At 36.9% G+C, this 18,425-nt stretch overlaps 2 protein-coding genes across 2 annotated transcripts in view; one reads left to right on the forward strand and one right to left on the reverse strand.

Moving 5' to 3' along the window:
- Positions 1 to 4,647, forward strand: part of pear1 (platelet endothelial aggregation receptor 1) — a 52,970-nt gene extending 48,323 nt beyond the window's left edge. Inside the window, exons 24-25 of the mRNA XM_079837112.1 lie at positions 914 to 2,074; positions 3,124 to 4,647. Of these exons, the coding sequence (XP_079693238.1) occupies positions 914 to 1,056 (143 nt within the window). The 3' untranslated portion in view covers positions 1,057 to 2,074; positions 3,124 to 4,647. The remainder of the gene's footprint in view (positions 1 to 913; positions 2,075 to 3,123) is intronic.
- The window catches only part of lmna (lamin A), a 28,137-nt gene continuing 14,237 nt past the window's right edge, over positions 4,526 to 18,425 (reverse strand). The window contains exons 4-14 of the mRNA XM_079837113.1: positions 13,130 to 13,286; positions 11,904 to 12,029; positions 11,555 to 11,725; positions 11,221 to 11,346; positions 10,516 to 10,736; positions 9,606 to 9,891; positions 9,401 to 9,508; positions 9,199 to 9,318; positions 9,033 to 9,092; positions 8,332 to 8,547; positions 4,526 to 6,530 (exon numbers count right to left, since the gene is read on the reverse strand). Coding sequence (XP_079693239.1) covers positions 6,495 to 6,530; positions 8,332 to 8,547; positions 9,033 to 9,092; positions 9,199 to 9,318; positions 9,401 to 9,508; positions 9,606 to 9,891; positions 10,516 to 10,736; positions 11,221 to 11,346; positions 11,555 to 11,725; positions 11,904 to 12,029; positions 13,130 to 13,286 — 1,627 coding nt within the window. The 3' untranslated portion in view covers positions 4,526 to 6,494. The remainder of the gene's footprint in view (positions 6,531 to 8,331; positions 8,548 to 9,032; positions 9,093 to 9,198; positions 9,319 to 9,400; positions 9,509 to 9,605; positions 9,892 to 10,515; positions 10,737 to 11,220; positions 11,347 to 11,554; positions 11,726 to 11,903; positions 12,030 to 13,129; positions 13,287 to 18,425) is intronic.

Below are 18,425 nucleotides of genomic sequence, written 5' to 3' on the forward strand. Positions count from 1 at the left end.
ACAGTTGTGCTGCTTAATATTTTTTATTTTACAACCTATGATACTTTTTTCAAGATTCTTTGATGAAAGAAATTAATACTTTTATTCAGCAAGGATGTAACATTGATAAAAATGTATAGTAAATATTGATATTGTTAGAAAATAATTATATTTTTAATAAAGGCTGTACTTTTTAACTTTTTATTCATCAATGAATCCTGAAAAAAGTATCACAGGTTCCAAAAAAATATTAAGCAGCACAACTGTTTCCAACATTGAGTATCAAATCAGTATATTAGAATGATTTCTGAAGGATCATGTGACACTGAAGACTGGAGTAATGGCTGATGAAAATTCAGCTTTGCATCACAAAAATAAATTATATTTTAAAGTATATTAGAAATTTTTTTTTTTTAAATTGTAATATTTTAATACTGTTTTTTTCTGTATTTTTGATCAAATAAATGCTTGATGAGAAAAAAATATTAATATTTTCAAAACTTTTGAACGGATATATATATATATGCTGTAGACAAAACAGCTGGGAAAATATATTTTGTTTAAACTTTGCCAAAATATATTACCAAATATTCTTTAAGGGGCAAGAAAAAGCATTCCTAGTCTTTAAATATATTTTGGCTAAATGCAAAATGTATTTTTAAAATGTATATTGGACATTTTATCTATAATGTGTCTAAATTGAAAATGTATAACAAATGGTCAAAATATGAGGAAATACATGTTAAAATATAATCAGGAAATATAATCAAAAATTATATTTATGCAAATTTATTTTTCAATATATATTAACAATATTTTTCTGAAATTTTCGCATACAGTATTTTGCCATATGGTACATGAGAACATGGCTTGTTGTTCTCGGTGTGTCATTTATCACATCTGGTATAAAATGTGTTTGTTTACTGTATTACAGAGCATTGTTCCCTTGGCAACGTTGTGGAACAGGAACCTCAGAATCATTATGATCTGCCCGTCAACAGCCACATTCCCGGGCATTATGATCTGCCCCCAGTGCGACGACCACCCTCCCCATCCCCACGGAGACTGCCCCATTGATCTTCTCGAAAATAACTTAAAGACTTCTCTAAAATCACTGCCAAAGACAGAGTCAGCTTAATGTCTGCTTTACAAGCTGGATAATGAAATGCAAATACTGCCCACCACAGATGAATGGATGGATGGCATCAAAACTGTGCAACATTGCCATCTACTGGATAACACTAAGAACCACTGAATGTTCATGGAGAAAAATGTCTCCTTTAAAAGGCACTTAACCCATTCAAGTCTTTGGAAAACAATGCTGCCAAAGACTATCACTATTTTCAATCTGACAATATTTCCGGTGGCTAAACTACTATCATACAAATAGACAACTGTATAAATAGATTTTGACAACTTGCTGGGTGTCATGTGGTGACTCATGGGAATCTCTATACAAAGATTTGTGCCCTTCTTATGTGAAAAACTGCTAAAGAACTGCACATGCTCATATGAAAAGATGTGCAAGTTAAGACTTTCTAGGAAATATCTGGACATTAATCGGTCAAATGCTCAATATCTTTCTGTTTTAAATGCTATTCATATTGCTTATCTAATCTGGAAAACAGGGTGTAAATGACTGTCATTTTTAACAGCTAAGTTACAGAACAAGTAATATACAGTGTTGGGAACATTTGCTATGAATGTCAGTTGAATTCAACCACAAGAACTGTAAATAGTGTAAATAAAATCAACGTTTCCATGCACAACTTGTCATGAAACTTATTTAGCCTATCTGTGAAAATCCACCCAAACATGCAAATACTCTCATTTTACTCACCCTCATGCTGTCCCAGATGTATGTATATCATTTTCTTTCTTCTGTGGAACAAAATAATCCATCACTGTGAGTTGATAAATACAAGTGCATAGGTCCTTCAAAGGCAAAGTTGACGATGTTAAATGGATAAATGTGCGGTAATCCATACAACCCCAGTTGACGGATAAATATATTCTGAGCGAAACGATAGATGTGTGAAAAAAATACTAGTATTTGAAACTTTTTAATATACCAGAATGATTTCTGAAGGGTCATGTGACTAATGCTGCGTTCACACCAAACGCGAATTGAGCGTCAAAATCGCGTCTACCGCGTCTAGTTTCACGCGCGTACATTTTGAATGCATTCGCGCGTCAGCAGAGAATTGGATGCGCGTAGAAATCGAGCGCTGGAAGCGAAATTGACGCGCGTTCAAGGCACTCCAGGAGAAATATGTCATAAAACACCACTCTGCCTCTTTTCATTTTCATTAAACATATATATTAAGCATTAATAGCCACACAAATGTGGTCCAGGCAACTCCTACATCATCTTCAGTACATGTATATTTAAATATCCTTAAAATATAAAGTTATGAAACTTCTCTTTGCCCTCAGTCAAAACGATTTGGCAAACAACAAATTATATATTTATGAGAGCAAAGATCGCCCGTTAGATCCACACAAGACGAACCACTACAGGACATCAGAGCCAGCGGCAGACGCCAGAAAGACTGGCCGAGGAAAGGCTGCCTTCGCTGGGGTTATGAGCAGTGATTGCCCGGTGATAGCCTGGATCTCACAACTCCAAAAACACAAGATTATTTTTTTTAAATAGGCGCTCTCTTTATAAATAAACCACAGATTTGAGCTTTAAACAACTACATTCCCACCTGAAAACGTCTTAAAACTACATTTTGTGACACAATAGTACTGTTTTTAATTTATGCAGGGTTTCTCATACACGTCACTTTACCACGTGACAGCAGCGAGCAGGCTCCTGATTGGTTAACGCGGCGCGAATTGACGCCAAAGTTCAAATTTTTCAACTCGGGCGTCAGACGCGAATTCGCTTCAAACGCGTGAATGCATAAAAGCACCATTCGCGTGTAACGCGCGTATCGCGCAAGACGCCCAATTCGCGTCCAATTCGCGCCATTCGCGCGAACTGGACGCGCGAATGAGGCGGATTCGCGTCCTTCGCGCCGCGCGTAACGCGCCTCCCGCGCCGCGGGACCTCCAGACGCGCGTCAACGCGCCTTTCCATTGACTTAACATTGAAATCACTCGCGCCAGACGCTCAATTCGCGTTTGGTGTGAACGCAGCATTAGAAGACTGCAGTAATGGCTGATGAAAATTCTGCTTTGCATCACAGAAATAAATTACATTTTAAAGTATATTAAAATAGAAAACCATTATTTTAAATTGTAATATTTCATAATATTACTTTTTTCTGTATATTTGATCAAATAAATGCATGCTTGATGAGCATGAGACTTCTTTCAAAAACGTTACAAAGAATAAGTTGAAAGAACTAAAAAAATATACTATATCATTTGTGATATAGTAAATAAAGTACTACATAATTTGTGATGTGATGTGAAGTGAAACTGACTACCTAACTATGTGGTTTTATTTTGGCCATTGGGCTATTTTACACCAGGGTTACCCTTTATACAGTACAGCTTATTGCGACTGTACTGGGATGTTAGGACCCACTCAGGCCACAGGTTGATCAGACCTGATGGCCTCTCTAACACCACTTCCAGCAGCTACCCAGTCTCCCAGGAGGTCTCCCATCCAGATAAAGACCTTCGGTGGGACTGCATGCGAAAGCGAAATGCGAAATGCACTTGACTAATATTCACCAGTGTCTGTTACACATTACATTAATATTACTTGTGCAATAATTACCATTACTCGTTTATTTTACTTTATCATTACTTGTGCAAAACTACTTATTATTACTCGTGCAATACATTACCATTACCTGTGCACTGTTTCTAGACGTGTATGTGTCTTTGGTCTGTCTATACGGTCATATTGTCTATTTATTGTTATGTGTATCAGCATTTTTATGTTTATAGTTGCACATAGAGCCTGAAGTAACGCAATTTCGTTTAGCTGTACGCTCCTTGTTGTATAGTCTGAATGACAATAAAGTTGACTTTGACTTCAGGTTGACCGCTGCAGGCCTCCTTATAAGCCCACAACTAATGGAAAAACGAATCACAATTATGGTGACTTCAAATTAAACAAACATTAGAGTTAAACCCCTGATAATTCTCAATAACAACTTTTGTAGACGTCTAACAGAAATAAAGTCAATCTGGTTAGTAATAAGTGAAGCTGATCATGCTGTTTGTGGAGTTTTTTAACCCTCCTCTGCTGAGATCTTGAGAGATTTATCTTAAGTTGAGGCTGTGGCTGGAAGTCAGTTGTAGTTCTTGTGTTTCTGGTCGTCTCTTTATCTGCTCTCTTCTTTCCTTTAGTGATTCTGCTTGTAAACAGGCTTATTAAGGAGATGTGAAATGACTCCACATTTAATATACGCAGATTTTGTGGCTCAGATAAGGTCCAGTTATGGTTTATTTCTTTTTTTTGCTCTTGGCTGACATGTGGCATTACTATGGCCTGCTTGTGGCCCAGATCTGGCAAACAGGAGTGGTTCACCCAAGTGCCTGTCCATGTTCAACTTTTATGGTACTAAAAACAAAAGTCAGAAAATGGTTTTAGAATGGTTTTATTTGTTTTAACTGAAAAAAATTCAATGCACCGTTTATAACAAGGCTCTCGGGAATTACAACAATGATGAAATTCCTCACAAAACAGTAAATATTTATTAAGACAAAAAAAAAAATTCTCAAAAAAACATTCCCTGCATTGCCCTGCAGTCTGTTTGAACTTTTTTTTTCTTTTCTTTTCTTTTTTTTTTTACAAAACCCTTCATGAAATTAGCCATCTAACTAAAAAAAAAAATCAAAATAACTTTTTTGTTAGAGTATACATATAGAGAATACATTTGTATCATCAAACAGAAAACTCTAGAATTGGATAACAATAAGTGTTTTTCTTTGCATAAAGCAACACTGTCAAAGATGCCATTACAAACAACTGAAATCTATTATCAGTTTTAAAAAAAAGAAGATATGGCTTATTACAATAACGGCAATGGCTGTTGAAGCAATAGAAAACCACAATTTTTAAGTATATATATATAGAAAAAATAGATATACTATCCCAAAACTTTCCTTTAGAAACCCAAAGCTTTGCTAAGCAATAAAATAAAAGTTTAATCTCAGCAATATCCAGTCCTCTTTCTGGAGAGCTGTGAGTGGGCTCGGTTATGCTTCTAATTTCCTATGATGAAAGCTATTCCAGCTTTCTGAAACCAAATTATGTTTCAGGTCTTTTGTTGTCAGGTTGCCCTAAACAGACTGGACATCTGTGCAGTGAAGGAAAGGACTGCTCAGATTACTGGAGCCTTACAGCTGCCCAGGTGAGGAACTGGATCATCTACTGCAAGAGAGGAGTGACGAGAGCAAATCAACACTCAGTTCCATAGAGAAATACAAATGTTTTAGTGTGCATGATAAAACTCAAACATTTCAAGTACCACCGTAAAAAAGGACATTAAACCTGGGAATGACGGTGGTCATTTTGCATTTGTAAATATTCTGCCTCTAAGGCTGAAAACAAAAATACATCTCTTTAAATGCTGCAATCATTTAGTACTCAGTACTTTTTAAATACAACATGATTCTCCTGTAACATAATACATCAGATATGTCTTTCTCTGCAAGTAAACTTCAAAAGTTTTCCTTCTAAAAAAATTAATCAGCTTTTGTTTAAAATGTTGACAACGTCTTGGCAAATGCAAACTGCTAAGGTGATTTTCTTTGGATTAGTTTTACAGTTGCTTCAAGTCTTTTAGAAACATCCCATAACACTTACACAAGACACAACATACTGCAGTCTAGTCCGAGCTTGTAAGCGCACTGCCAAAAGACACAAAGTACCCTTTTCAATTGTACAAGCACTTGTATCAAGGTACAAAGCAGTTTTACATCCAGAGCATCTGTATTTTATATCCTGGAGTCTCACTGTAACAAAACTGCATAGAATTTCGGACTGTCCTTTCCCTTTTGTGCACATCATTTTGACCATCTGACTGCGAGAGGTAGCATGAAAATACCATAAAACCTACTGACAGGGACAAGGTAAAAATGATCCCAAATTTCCTGTCTTGCATTAACTGACGCTCACTGCATCTTTACTTGTCCTTGAATGTGAGCTAAGGAACCAGCCTGCAGTACAGCATACTACATGAGAGTTTTGCCACTTGATTGAGAGGGTTTATTGACTGTGCGTGTTGCGTTCGACAGCATTACCGTGTGTGAGTGTGAAGTGCTCTGTTTGCCTCTCTCCCTGAGTACAGTACGATTATTCTGAATCTGAAGCTGCTGCCAGGCCACCATGCAAATATATTAATAATAGGCACAAACTACAGCCTACAAGCTGCCAGCATATGAAGCCATACAAAAGCCAAAAATCTATCCCGCAGATTATGAAATACAAAACAAGAAAGACTGAAGTACAAAATATATAATGTAACAAGACATGTAATCCAAAACAAAAACTAGTTGTTGGATAAATTCCTCCGGGTTTGTGTAAAGGAAAGATGGCTACAGCTTGTCTACATAATGGAGCAGTTGTCAAGTTTGGGTCCAGCCTGAGAGAGAGAGAGAGAGAGAGCGAGAGAGAGGAATGTAAATTTAATAAGACTGCTGTAGGCAATTTGTTATGCTTTTGTTTTACATCGATATTAAATTAATTACAGCAGTATATTAATAAAGGAAATAATCACAAAACAATAAATTATAATTTAATGATTGTAAGACTAAAATCATTAAAGGCACAGTATGTAAGTTTCACCGCTAGGGGTCGCTTATTCAAAACAAAGGCATAGCTTGATGACACTGTGAATGAGCGTGGAATCATGGGAGTTGTTGTCTTGACTCTTCACCTACATCTACAGCCAATGGAAAAAAATCGGACGACTCGGGTAGAAATCATGTTCATGAATGAGCGAATGTATTAAAGTTTTATTAATGTTGCGGTGGTATGAAGCAGGACGCTCCGAGAGCCCTTGGGAGAGAATGCTGAGACAGACCTGTGTGAAACACCGGTCTCTGAGATTTTATTATGCTTATACTGCAGTTGGCCTTTTTGTTGCATAAGTGGGGTAACGCAGTGCCGTTTTAGACGGTTAAAACAATCATACTAAATCATAGACTGTAAAAAATATGGACGTAGTGTCCGTGATGTCACCCATAGGATTCTGAAGAGCCGTTTGAAGTAGGGATGAGCTGGCCGTTGCCATCTTGTCAGCGCGCGTCACTCCCGGATAATAGAAAATGGGCAATGAGGCTGGACATGGGGGGAGCTGAGGTGACGCGATGACTAACAGACAGCAGATAAGTGGCTATCCACCTGTCACTCAAAGTGGCCACACCCTTAATTATGCAAGCTTTATATAATGTAAACGAATGAGTTCACCCCCCTCACAGTTATCATGAAGGGCAAAATTAGCCGTATAGACCAAAACCACAATTTGTACCAGGCTGTAAACTTGTTTTTCTGCTGTAAAGTTGGGCATTTTAACATGGGGCTCAATGAGATTCTGCTCCCTTCTGGAGCTCTAGTGGCCAGTCGATGAATTGCAGTTCAAGTCACTTCCATATTGGCTTCAAGAGAAACTGCGGGAGTTTGCCGCTTGTACTAAATACATTTGAGTGTGTTGAAAGTTATGTTATACCGTTACTCTGTGCATTTGCTCAGTGGCTGGTATGAGAGACTTATTGCACTTTGCAGTAATGTAGATCGATATTAGAATATCATATTAATAAAAACAGAATGACTAAATGACTGTTGCTAAAATTACATGCAATTCACTTTAAAATACATTGTATGATGGAGAAAGCTCTCTCTGATTATGCTGTTAGCCACAAAATAGTGTTGTCTCTGAGGCATGGTAAAAATTTTACTTGCAGTGAATCAAGAAATTGAAACAATAAGACTAACCGTGTTACGCTTTATAACGATTAGTTTCCTGTTGATGAATTTATATTCAAACAGCTGCTCGCCTGTCTAATAAAATACATACTATATTAAAGTGTCTTTGGTGTTTCCATGGTTTCTACGGAAATCAAGGGTAGCACGGATATTTGACAGGCGACACAAGGACACCGCCTGTAACACTGGTTAAAATAATGTAATAAAATGTTGCTAATGTAAGGTCAACAAAATATATAACATTGTTCTAGTGCTTTTTGGATATTTTAATCTAAAAATCTTACACATTGTGCCTTTAACAAATACATCTAAAAAAAATGTTTTTAAGAAATCTATTTTTCAACTTTTTTTCTTTTTTTTTTTACAAAAAAATATACTAAATATTTAAAAATAAAGACTATTAGACTATTAAAGATAATTTAAATGATTGTTGCAACTGAAGAAAAAAAACAACAAACCTGTCTGGGGTTGCCATTGCTCACAATGAAGTGAGAGGGTGACACAAAAGTGTCGGGCAGCCCCCCTCCACTGCTGAACGAGCGGGATGCACTCGACACTCCAGAGCTGGCTGTCACGCAGCTGCTGTTTCTATCCGACGGCTGCCCACATGAGCCACAGAGCACCGTGCGGCTGCGGAGGTTATACTCACTATCCCCACATGTGCTATGGGCGGCCTGCAGGGGGAGACATTGTGTGGAGAACAACAGAGGCAAATGAGACTGAGACTGGATCTTATTATAGATAAAGTCTGGCAGCTCCCAGTTCATTTTAGTGCTATGATTCACTGCAGGAAGGCTACACCCAAACAACCCATTAACAAAAGTACACTGGGTAAAGAAAGAAGATGATGTTCATTATGACCAGAATGGGTATGTAACACAATAAACACCACATATTGTGAGAAAAATGCATTTACATGCACTTTAAAAGCTTGATTTCAGTCAGGCAAAAAGTCATGTTAAAGCTTTTTAGTCTGACTTTGTGAAGTCAGACTAATAGACTTTGATTATGTGATTGTAGCTCAACTTTGTCCAGTGTATATACACAATTGAGGTCTCTGTGTCACTTCAAGTTTTCCTTTGTACCTGGCAAAACTAAAATTATGCAAAAAAGTTAATGAGATTACTACATTAACTGGGATGTGCTAGTGACTATGTACCATCTCTTCATCCTCCTCATCTTGGAATAGAGTGCGTGTGACCTTCCTCATGGCCATTTCCTGGAAAGACGAGAAAAAAAGAAGGAAGTAAATTAGTCACTTAGTGACCTTGAATCAAATAAAACATCATTTAAAAAAAAGCTTGGTTTGCTCAACATTATCTCACCTCCCCACTGGGGTTGACGAGGGTGGTCTGGAACAGATCTCCACTGCCCCATGAGTTCTGGGTCTTCCACACGAGGTCAGAAGGAGGGTTGTGGGTTCCTCCAGCTCCTGCGGCCCAAATCTGACAGCAGAGAGACAATGAAGTGAGTGAGGAATTTAAATGCAAGCTAAAGGCGACCATTACGTTGTACATCTATACGTACTGTCACAGTCTGTCCCGCCTTCAGGTTAAATTTTGGTGGGAACTTGTAGATGATGGGAGTGCCGGAACCAATCTGCCTCTTCACCTGCCAGTGACCCAGAGTTTGATCCTGGGTAGAGGAAGAAGATTAATTTAATAAAAAGTAAATAATACTTAATTCCTCTAATTGTTCGACAAAGTTCCTGTCGCCAAAGGTTCCTACTCACCTGGTCGGACTTGTTACTGAGCCGTACATATTTGCCCTCCATGTCAACTTCGTCCACGGTCACACGGCCACTAGCAGAGGCCTGCTGGGAGACGCGCGTGCGAGTGACAGTTCCACCGACCACGCTGGAGGCATCGCTGTCATTATCATTCAAGCGCCGTTTTTTAGCACTGCCAGAAGAGGTGCGACTGGTGCTGCTTAGGACCACACGGGCATGAGAGCCAGAACCAGAGGAGCGGGTCACAGTCACCCCACGGGCAGGAGGGGGACTCGGGGAGAGACGCAGCCTAAACAGAGGGAGTGGGATAGTATGTGAATTATTCCATGAGGCTATCATGATTAGTATAATTATCTTCATTTGAGGTCTTTACTCAGCAAATATGGATATATGCAATTACTAAATCATTAATGGTTTTAGTCTTAAAATTAAAAAAATATATATACAATTAAAAATATTATTTTTTAATATAATGTTTATCTATAAGCTAGATCAAATACTTTTATTAAAATAGATTAAAAAAAGGTTGTATTCATATTTTCAAATAAACACATTTTCTTATATTAACTTTATTAAATATTAAAAACATTAACAAGACATCTGAAAAAAAATCAATCCAGCATCTTTTTATCAATAGTAATTTCTAAAAGTTAGATTCAAATGGTTTTATTTATCTAAATGTAATATAAAAAAACATTAACAAAAATCTATCAATTTGAATAAATGATCAAATAAATATAAAAAATAAGTAAGTACTTATTTAGTAATTAATTTTATTAATAAATCAGAATATCATGAAATTTAAAATTGTATTACAATTTTACATGATTGACAGCTCTATTATTAACTAGTAAAACCTGGAAAAAAAAAAGGGTTTCTGCATGTGGCCAGTAAGTAATATGCCATCTCTCACCTCTCCTCCTCACCCTCCAGAAGCTTCCGGTAGGCGCTGATCTCCATGTCGAGTGCGAGCTTAATGTCCAGCAGCTCCTGGTACTCGTCCAACTGTTGCTGCATGCGCTGCCTCATTTCAGCCATCTCTTTGTCCTTCTCCTCCAGGCGACGACGCATGATGTCCCTCTCTCTGGATAGAGACTCCTCCAGCTCACGGATCTTCGCCTCACGAGCAGCCAACTAACGAACAGAGCACAACCGTGCAATTTAGATAATGTATATTTAAAATCTACATATTCTGTATTGTGTCTTTGTAAGAGTATTAATTAGATTTGCATTTCCTGAAGAAAACATGCTTTATTTGATCTGTTAAGTTGTCCTTTTGCAGTGGGACTACATGCTAGGTGGATGAACGTATTCACTCGTATATATACGTCACAATAGGGAAGAAAAGACTACTCCAACTTCTGTTTCATGCTGACTTTAAAATGCATGTGTGTGTGTGTGTGTGTGTGTGTGTGTGTGTGTGTGTGTGTGTGTGTGTGTGTGTGTGTGTGTGTGTGTGTGTGTGTGTGTGTGTGTGTGTGTGTGTGAGTGTGTGTGTGTGTGTGTGTGTGTGTGTGTGTGTGTGTGTGTGTGTGTGTGTGTGTGTGTGTGTGTGTGTGTGTGTGTGTGTGTGTGTGTGTGTGTGTGTGTGTGTGTGTGTGTGTGTGAGTGTGTGTACCTGTTTCTGCAGTTGAGAGAGCTGAGAGGTCACACCCTCCATTCTCACACGTGTCTGCTGCAGTTCCTCATGGGCGCTTCCCACCAAATGGCTGTTCCTTTCAGCTGACTGGCGAGCATTCTCCAGCTACACATATATAACACATGATGACATTTGACTGACAGATATGCTGCATGTCTTTATATATAAAAATATTTGAACAAATACGACTGGCAACGGATCAGTCAGCAAATATGTATGCAGGGCGGGCCAGTTTAACAAAGTGGATCCTCATACCATAGTCATTTGTAAATCCACCACATTTGGTGGTTGTCTCTTTGATTTTTTCTAGTACCTTGGAGGTGTAGGTCTTTTCAATGTCCTCCTTGTAGATGCGAAGCTGCTCTTCGTGTTGTCTACGAAGTTCAGTCAAAGCCTCAGACAGTTTACTCTCAAAATCCTGCTGCCGGCCGCTGTCGATTTCCACCACACGTGACTCATACCTGCGCTTAGACTCACGGAGCTCCTGTAGAAAGACATCAGGTTAGAGTACAGAAAGTCCTGAATGTCTTTGATTGTTTCAGAACTAGTAAATATGCTAGCAGTGAGCACTGCATTCTGAGACATTGTGAGTAAAAATGTGCATGAGACCGTTTAATTATTTTCATAGGAGAGCTCAATGTAAGTAGATGTGTTTGTGAGACCTCAGAGTAGATGTTCTTCTGGAATTCCAGCTCCTCTTTCAGAGTCTGGATTCGATTCTCAGCATCCACACGTCGTAGCATTTCATCCTGTAGCTGCTTCTTAGCATCGTTCAGACTGCCCTCCAACTGCAATACACATATTCACTTTACTAACTTCTATATAAATTCAAAGTAAAAAGCAATGTAGTATGTAAAATACTAATTAAACACCTTTTAGCATGTTTGTCTTGTTGATTAAATGTTTAGATATTTTTAAAGGACAACATCTAATGCAGTAGGTCTTTTGACTCCTTTGTCTAAGAAACTATTCGATGACCCTCCTAATTTAAGCTGATATGTACTTCTATTGTAATAAAAACATAGAATTCATAATAGAATAGAATAGTTAAATGATGAACATCTTTATTTTTATGTATTTATATATATATATATATATATATATATATATATATATATATATATATATATATATATATATATATATATATATATATATATATATATATATATATATATATATATATATATATATATATATATATATAAATGTAATTGTTAATATACCCACTTATTTAAACAAGATACATTTACTTAATAATATTTATTAATTTAATTTTGATAAAGCACAAATCTACCATGATTTAGTGATGTTTTATGCTTAAAACAAAATAATTGAATATAAGAATAATAATTCAATTAAAAATAATTGAAAATAAGGTATGAAATACACACTTAAATCAAGGTATATTCTCTGTGAAAAATGCTTAATACATTACACAATTTTGCTTCTCAAGTAACTTATTCTAAGAAAAACTCATATTTATTTTAAACGATTTTTAAAAATGTATTTATGCCCAAATATATATGAACTCAATTATATTGTATTTACTGGAAAATGATTAAAAATAATAATTAATTTAATTAATATGCTCTTTTTTAATGTGATTTTTCCTTCTAAATATTAATAATACATAAGTGAAATTAGAACATCAAATACTATTCCCTTAAGCAAGCAAGTGCTTTAAAAACATCTTTCAGTGCACGTATTACATAGATAATCCCTCTGTAGTATCTTGGGCTAAAAGTACCCTGCTCAAGCACCTAATAATGAATTGTTCTTTGTGGCTTAAACTTGTGGTCAACCTTTTGGCCAATATCCCAGACCTTTAACCACAGCACCACACCACCCAATCCCCTTAGATATACAGCTTTAATGTAGTCATCACCTTGGCCAGCTGGGCTTTCAGGTCTCGGACTTCAACCTCCAGAGATCTCTTCTCCCCCAGTGCTGTGGAGAGAGACGCGTCCTTAGAGTTCAGCAGAGCTTCAAGATCCTTCAGCCTGGCCAAAGCCGATTCCAGATCCGCCTCTTTCTTAGTGTTCCTACAGTCATAAAAATACAAAGACAACATTAAAGCATTTTTTTCATGTAGACACACAGAGGAATACAATTACCTCAATTATATTCTGTATTAGATTATTATATGCATTCATGCATATTGCGGGTTGAGTAAAAAAAAGTATCATATTTCAGAAAATTGGAAGCAACTACACTAGCGTGGCACCATGACCTGAGTAAAGCGCCTCAGGAGAGGATCGGATCTTGTGGGCTGTCAGAACGGATCTAAGACTGTAAAATATGAATTTGATTTAGATCCATAAACTTGACTGAATATGTTTGCAAAGTAGCAAGGCTGGAATAATCAGTTCTGGTCAAAATAATGTCCGCCTACAACTTTTGCCTGGGATTTTGTACCAAAAGCAAGGAAACTTTTAAATCTGTAAACAATAACCTTAAAAAACCCTCTCTCTGAATCAGAGCAGGAGTTGGGACTCAAGCAGTGAATTTAAACCATATGTGCACGATTGCAGGGTTGCTCATTTCAAAGTTTCAGAAAGGGACCACACAAACCTTAATAAAATCCGAATGGTAAACACTTCAATAAATAAAAGATGACTGGTCATTTTATTATGGTATGAACTGAATTAAGGCAAAGTGAGGTTTAAGTTTGCAGTTTTCTCAAAACAAGTTTCTAGGTTCAGAGTACTTCTCTGCGCATTCCCTGTTCAGATTTCACAAGGCCTGTAAAAGAGCTGCTCCAAATTTAGTCATGCGATTGATGACCGAACAGGGCTTGAAACAATTAAAGCTCTACCACACTTCAGTCCCTAAATCACCTTTCCCAACTCCTTCCAAACTCCGCTTTTTAAGATGCGTTTTGGTTGATCGGATCACAAGTGGACGACGCTAAATACAGGTGTAAACAGGGTCTAAAACATTTTGATCTTGACCACTTTCGACAACTTCCAGAGGTAGTCGAAAGCGCATTCAACCAGATTGCTTTCGTAGTGTAGACGCTCATGTGGTCGAATGTGTTCGAACAGCCATGAAAAAACACCTACTCTCCGCCTACTGACCTAACGCGTAAACATTATGGGAAGCATGTTAGCCAGACTGGGTTTAAACTTTGTTGGGTGAAGAACTCATTTTGGCTTGAAGATGAAAAACGCACCAAGCACAATGTTCTCTCACCATTCTTGATTTCTAACAGGCACTCACAGTGTTCGGCGTTGTCTTATGGCTATCAGAGCAGAAACGAAAGCTGATGCTCTCCTTATGTTTTTCTGTCATCTCCATGCATGTTCATTTGTAAATTACACAAGCTTATTATGTCCAAAAAAAACAACAACATACATTTACACAACCACACCCTCCACTTGAAGAAATCAGGACAGAAATGGTCAAACGTGGACAAAAGAGATGGATTAAAACACCAGGTGTCAACAGGAATGTGAACTAGTGATCTGATCGACCAACACGCATCTTGTGTAAACAGGGCCTCAGACTCCAACTAGACTAAAACTGAAACTACTAAAGCTACTAACTTCTAGAGTTTGTTTTCTGTTCTCTTCGACTCTATGGAGCATTCCAGACGGCCTCCTTCCTGAGAGACGTTATTCAAATAACTTCCCATTCACAACAACAGAGGTTTTGTTAGGTCACATTCTCCACTTTACAGCCACATATTTTCAATAAATGTTTAAGGAGCCTGAGAACATGAAAAAACTAGTAAACTGCCCTGACTAAGATAAAAGCCTTACTACCTAATAATTATTCAATAATGATTATTGGGCTCCTATCAACAGGGTAAAGAAAATGTGTACATGAGTATGTGAAAGCAACGTACTTGTAAAATGATAGTTGATGAATGAATAACATTTTTTGAAAAAACAGTTACTGAAATTCTAGTTACACCACTAACATTTTATGCAAAAATATGGAAGGGAAGACTTATGTGAGATGTTTTGCAGAGAGTCTTTTAAGGTCACATTCATCACATTTTTCAGTTAATGACTAAAAAAAGATCACAAATCAATCTATTTTAGCTGTTCACTCTACAGAAATCTTTGTTCCTCAGCGGGATATGGTGTTTATATGGAAAAATTAGCCTAAACCTGCTCATTAAAACTTTTAAACGACACCGTGAGAGGAGAGAATGTACTACTGGAGTCTAGAGGGGTGACGGTGAATGTCTGTATATAGTAGGTGGGTTACAGTAAAGCTGTGTAAGCAGTGGGTGGGCATATTTGTGCTAAGCCAAGGTTATAAACACACATCCGGAAATCTAACCTCTTCTGTTTAAGATATTTGGCAATTAAAAACTAGCATGTTCCTGTCAGGACCCTAAATGTGCTGTTTTGTTCACATCCACAGTGGAGCAGGCCACATTTGGACTTGAAGTTTAAGAGCCTCCTGTGGCGTAATCTTTTATTTATTCTATTAAATGTCTATCTTTGATGTATTTTTTCTGCCACTGTATTTGTTTTGGTTCCTAACATCTCCAGGATCTGTCCACAGGAAGCCAAACCAACCAGAGGCCTTTATAAGTAGACAATGGAAGAACACGTGTTAACGTCACTTCTGTGCCGGGTCACGCTGTCCTTGTTGACTGGACCAACCAGGTCAAAGGTTACACTGCAAACTGTCAAATCTGAATGAATTCAGTTTTTTAGTGATAGCAGCTGAAGAAAAACAGCTGCAAAATAAAGTGTATTAGCTAACATGTTGAGAAAAATACTATAAAACTATGGCATTTGGAAAACGGGAGTGCTTATTAAGCAAATCACTTCAATAAAAGCATCAATTCCAGTAAGTTTTCATTAAAAGTGTGTATTTTGTGTGCCGGGTTGCATGTGTGTGTGAGACACAAGGGAAAAGGGTTTGGCTTGGCTTGGCATCTTGGAAACAGTGGAAACATTTCAGGCACAATAAGAGCCAGTTGAGGGAGAAGGAAAGAGAAAAAGAGAGGAGGAGAGGAATGTACCAGCTCCTCTATGAATCACAGCTATCTTTGTCCTCTTTTGTGACGAAAAAGAAACCCACAAAAAAAGCCCTCTAAATGTTTGCTGTAGTGTTACCATAGCAAAGTGGTGTGGAAATATGGCACATGTAGCCATCTCTGAGAAGACATTAACCATGAACAGGGTATACCAGAAACAACAAAAAAAACCACTGTCAAAACCCTCTATTTAAAAGCTTAAAGTCAAACGCAGATAGACATTTTCCACAGAACAAAAATGTATAAAACTGATAGCCCTCAGTGTACTTATGAGTCAAATGCCACATAACAGTGTGGACTTGCATGCACACAACACAAACACCGGCAGGGCAAAGCAAATGCCCTGACTAAAATTAAATCACCTGACTGGAAGTCTACAAGGACATTCTGTGAATTTTGGTCATTGCAGTGTCTCTTTAAATATATAATTACCTCAAAAACTTCAGCTTGACGAGTCTCACAAAAAGCACCATATACTAGACAGCCTTTACCTGCAACAGCTGGAGGTGTTGAGAGGAAAAATGACCGTAGGCGTTCATCAAAGCACTTGTGAAACCATAAAAAGAACAGTAAAACCGCAGCCTGACACAACACCTCGCCAATATGATAAAGGGCTGTAGCTTGTCATATCAAATCTCTTTTTTTAGCTCAAACAAAAACATTTACTACAATTTACTGAGTTCAACATATCTACACAGAATACCAGCAATGTTTAGGCATGCAAATCCATAGTATCTTCAGTCACGTGTTTTATTACCATTTTATGGTTTTATAACTGGACAAAGTTTAAGCCTGTATGTCTGTACAAGAATAACATCAATGAATTTGTTAGAGCATCTGTTTAACGTCTCAATATTAAAAGTAATCTGCTTACTAACAAAAAGAAACATATTTATTTCAGCCTTTTGAAAAGCAGATAAGCTGAATGAACTAAAAGGTTTAGTTTCTTGTAAGTCTATTTGTTCCAGGGTATCAATAAAGTTTACTGAGTTGAAATACAAAAAGTAAAAACTATTTTTTCTGCTGCAATTCAACTCCTTATCATCAAAGCCCAAGCTCTGCCTCCTCATTCTCCATTCAGTTCCACAATACACCGATTCAATGCTTTTGACGTAAATGTGACTTCAACTTTCCATTTTATGGGTGAAGTGCACACGTGAGTCAATCTTAAAACAGAAACGTTTCAAACAGGGGTTCCCCATTTTCCCACTGTACTATGAATAAACGTTTCCTTTGTAATTGTTGAGGCGATTCTGACTCACTCTCGTCGGCTGCAGGTCCACCATGACATCTCCATGGAGACAGAATGAAACACACAGAAGGAAAAACGTATGGTCAGGAGGAAAAAGATGGTGACAAGCTGGTGAAATATGCTCTTAATATAAACATAGACTAAAAATAGACCTCCAAATGGACCATTCCAGAAGCAGAATTGGCCCACTTTAATGGTTTGAAATTTGAGAATAACGTCAAAGTCTCCTAAAGACATAACTCTTTACACACAATCTTACAAAGACAAAGCAATCTTTACTACATTTGTTTGTTTTTTCCAAACTTAGGATTGTGTCCAAGTCTAAGCTTTCCTCTACTTGTTATTTGATATATACAAGTAACAGACTTGTTAAAGGACTTTTTGTTCCAGATGGTTGTGCAATTTTAAATTCAAATCATATCTAAAACTTCAAAGGCTGAGCAGGTTGATGCAGATACCCAGAGGCTTTTTAGTCTTAGAGAATGATAATGGCTTGTCTAGGCTATATGTGCGTATCTAATATGTCTTTAGTAATCTAGTAATCTTTATGTTCATTTAATTAATCCTACAATAAAAAGTTAAATAAATAAGCATGTCCATAGTTTCAGCATTCACAACACTGACATTGCAGACAATAATTTTCCAATCAGTATCTTGTCTCGATTATATGTAAAAATATTGAAATATTTTTAAAACAAGATTCTTTGATTTTAAATAATTTTATTTGACAGGCAGGCAAAATGTAGCCTGTAGTAATTTATTTTGCATTTAATATTAGATAGATAGATAAGATAGATAAGATAGATAAGATAGATATATACATATAATATAATATATATATATATATATATATATATTATATATATATATATATATATATATATATATATATATATATATATATATATATATATATATATATATATATAT

Source organism: Gobio gobio (genome assembly GCF_949357685.1).
Source record: "Gobio gobio genome assembly, chromosome: 15".
Classification (NCBI taxonomy): Eukaryota; Metazoa; Chordata; class Actinopteri; order Cypriniformes; family Gobionidae; genus Gobio; species Gobio gobio.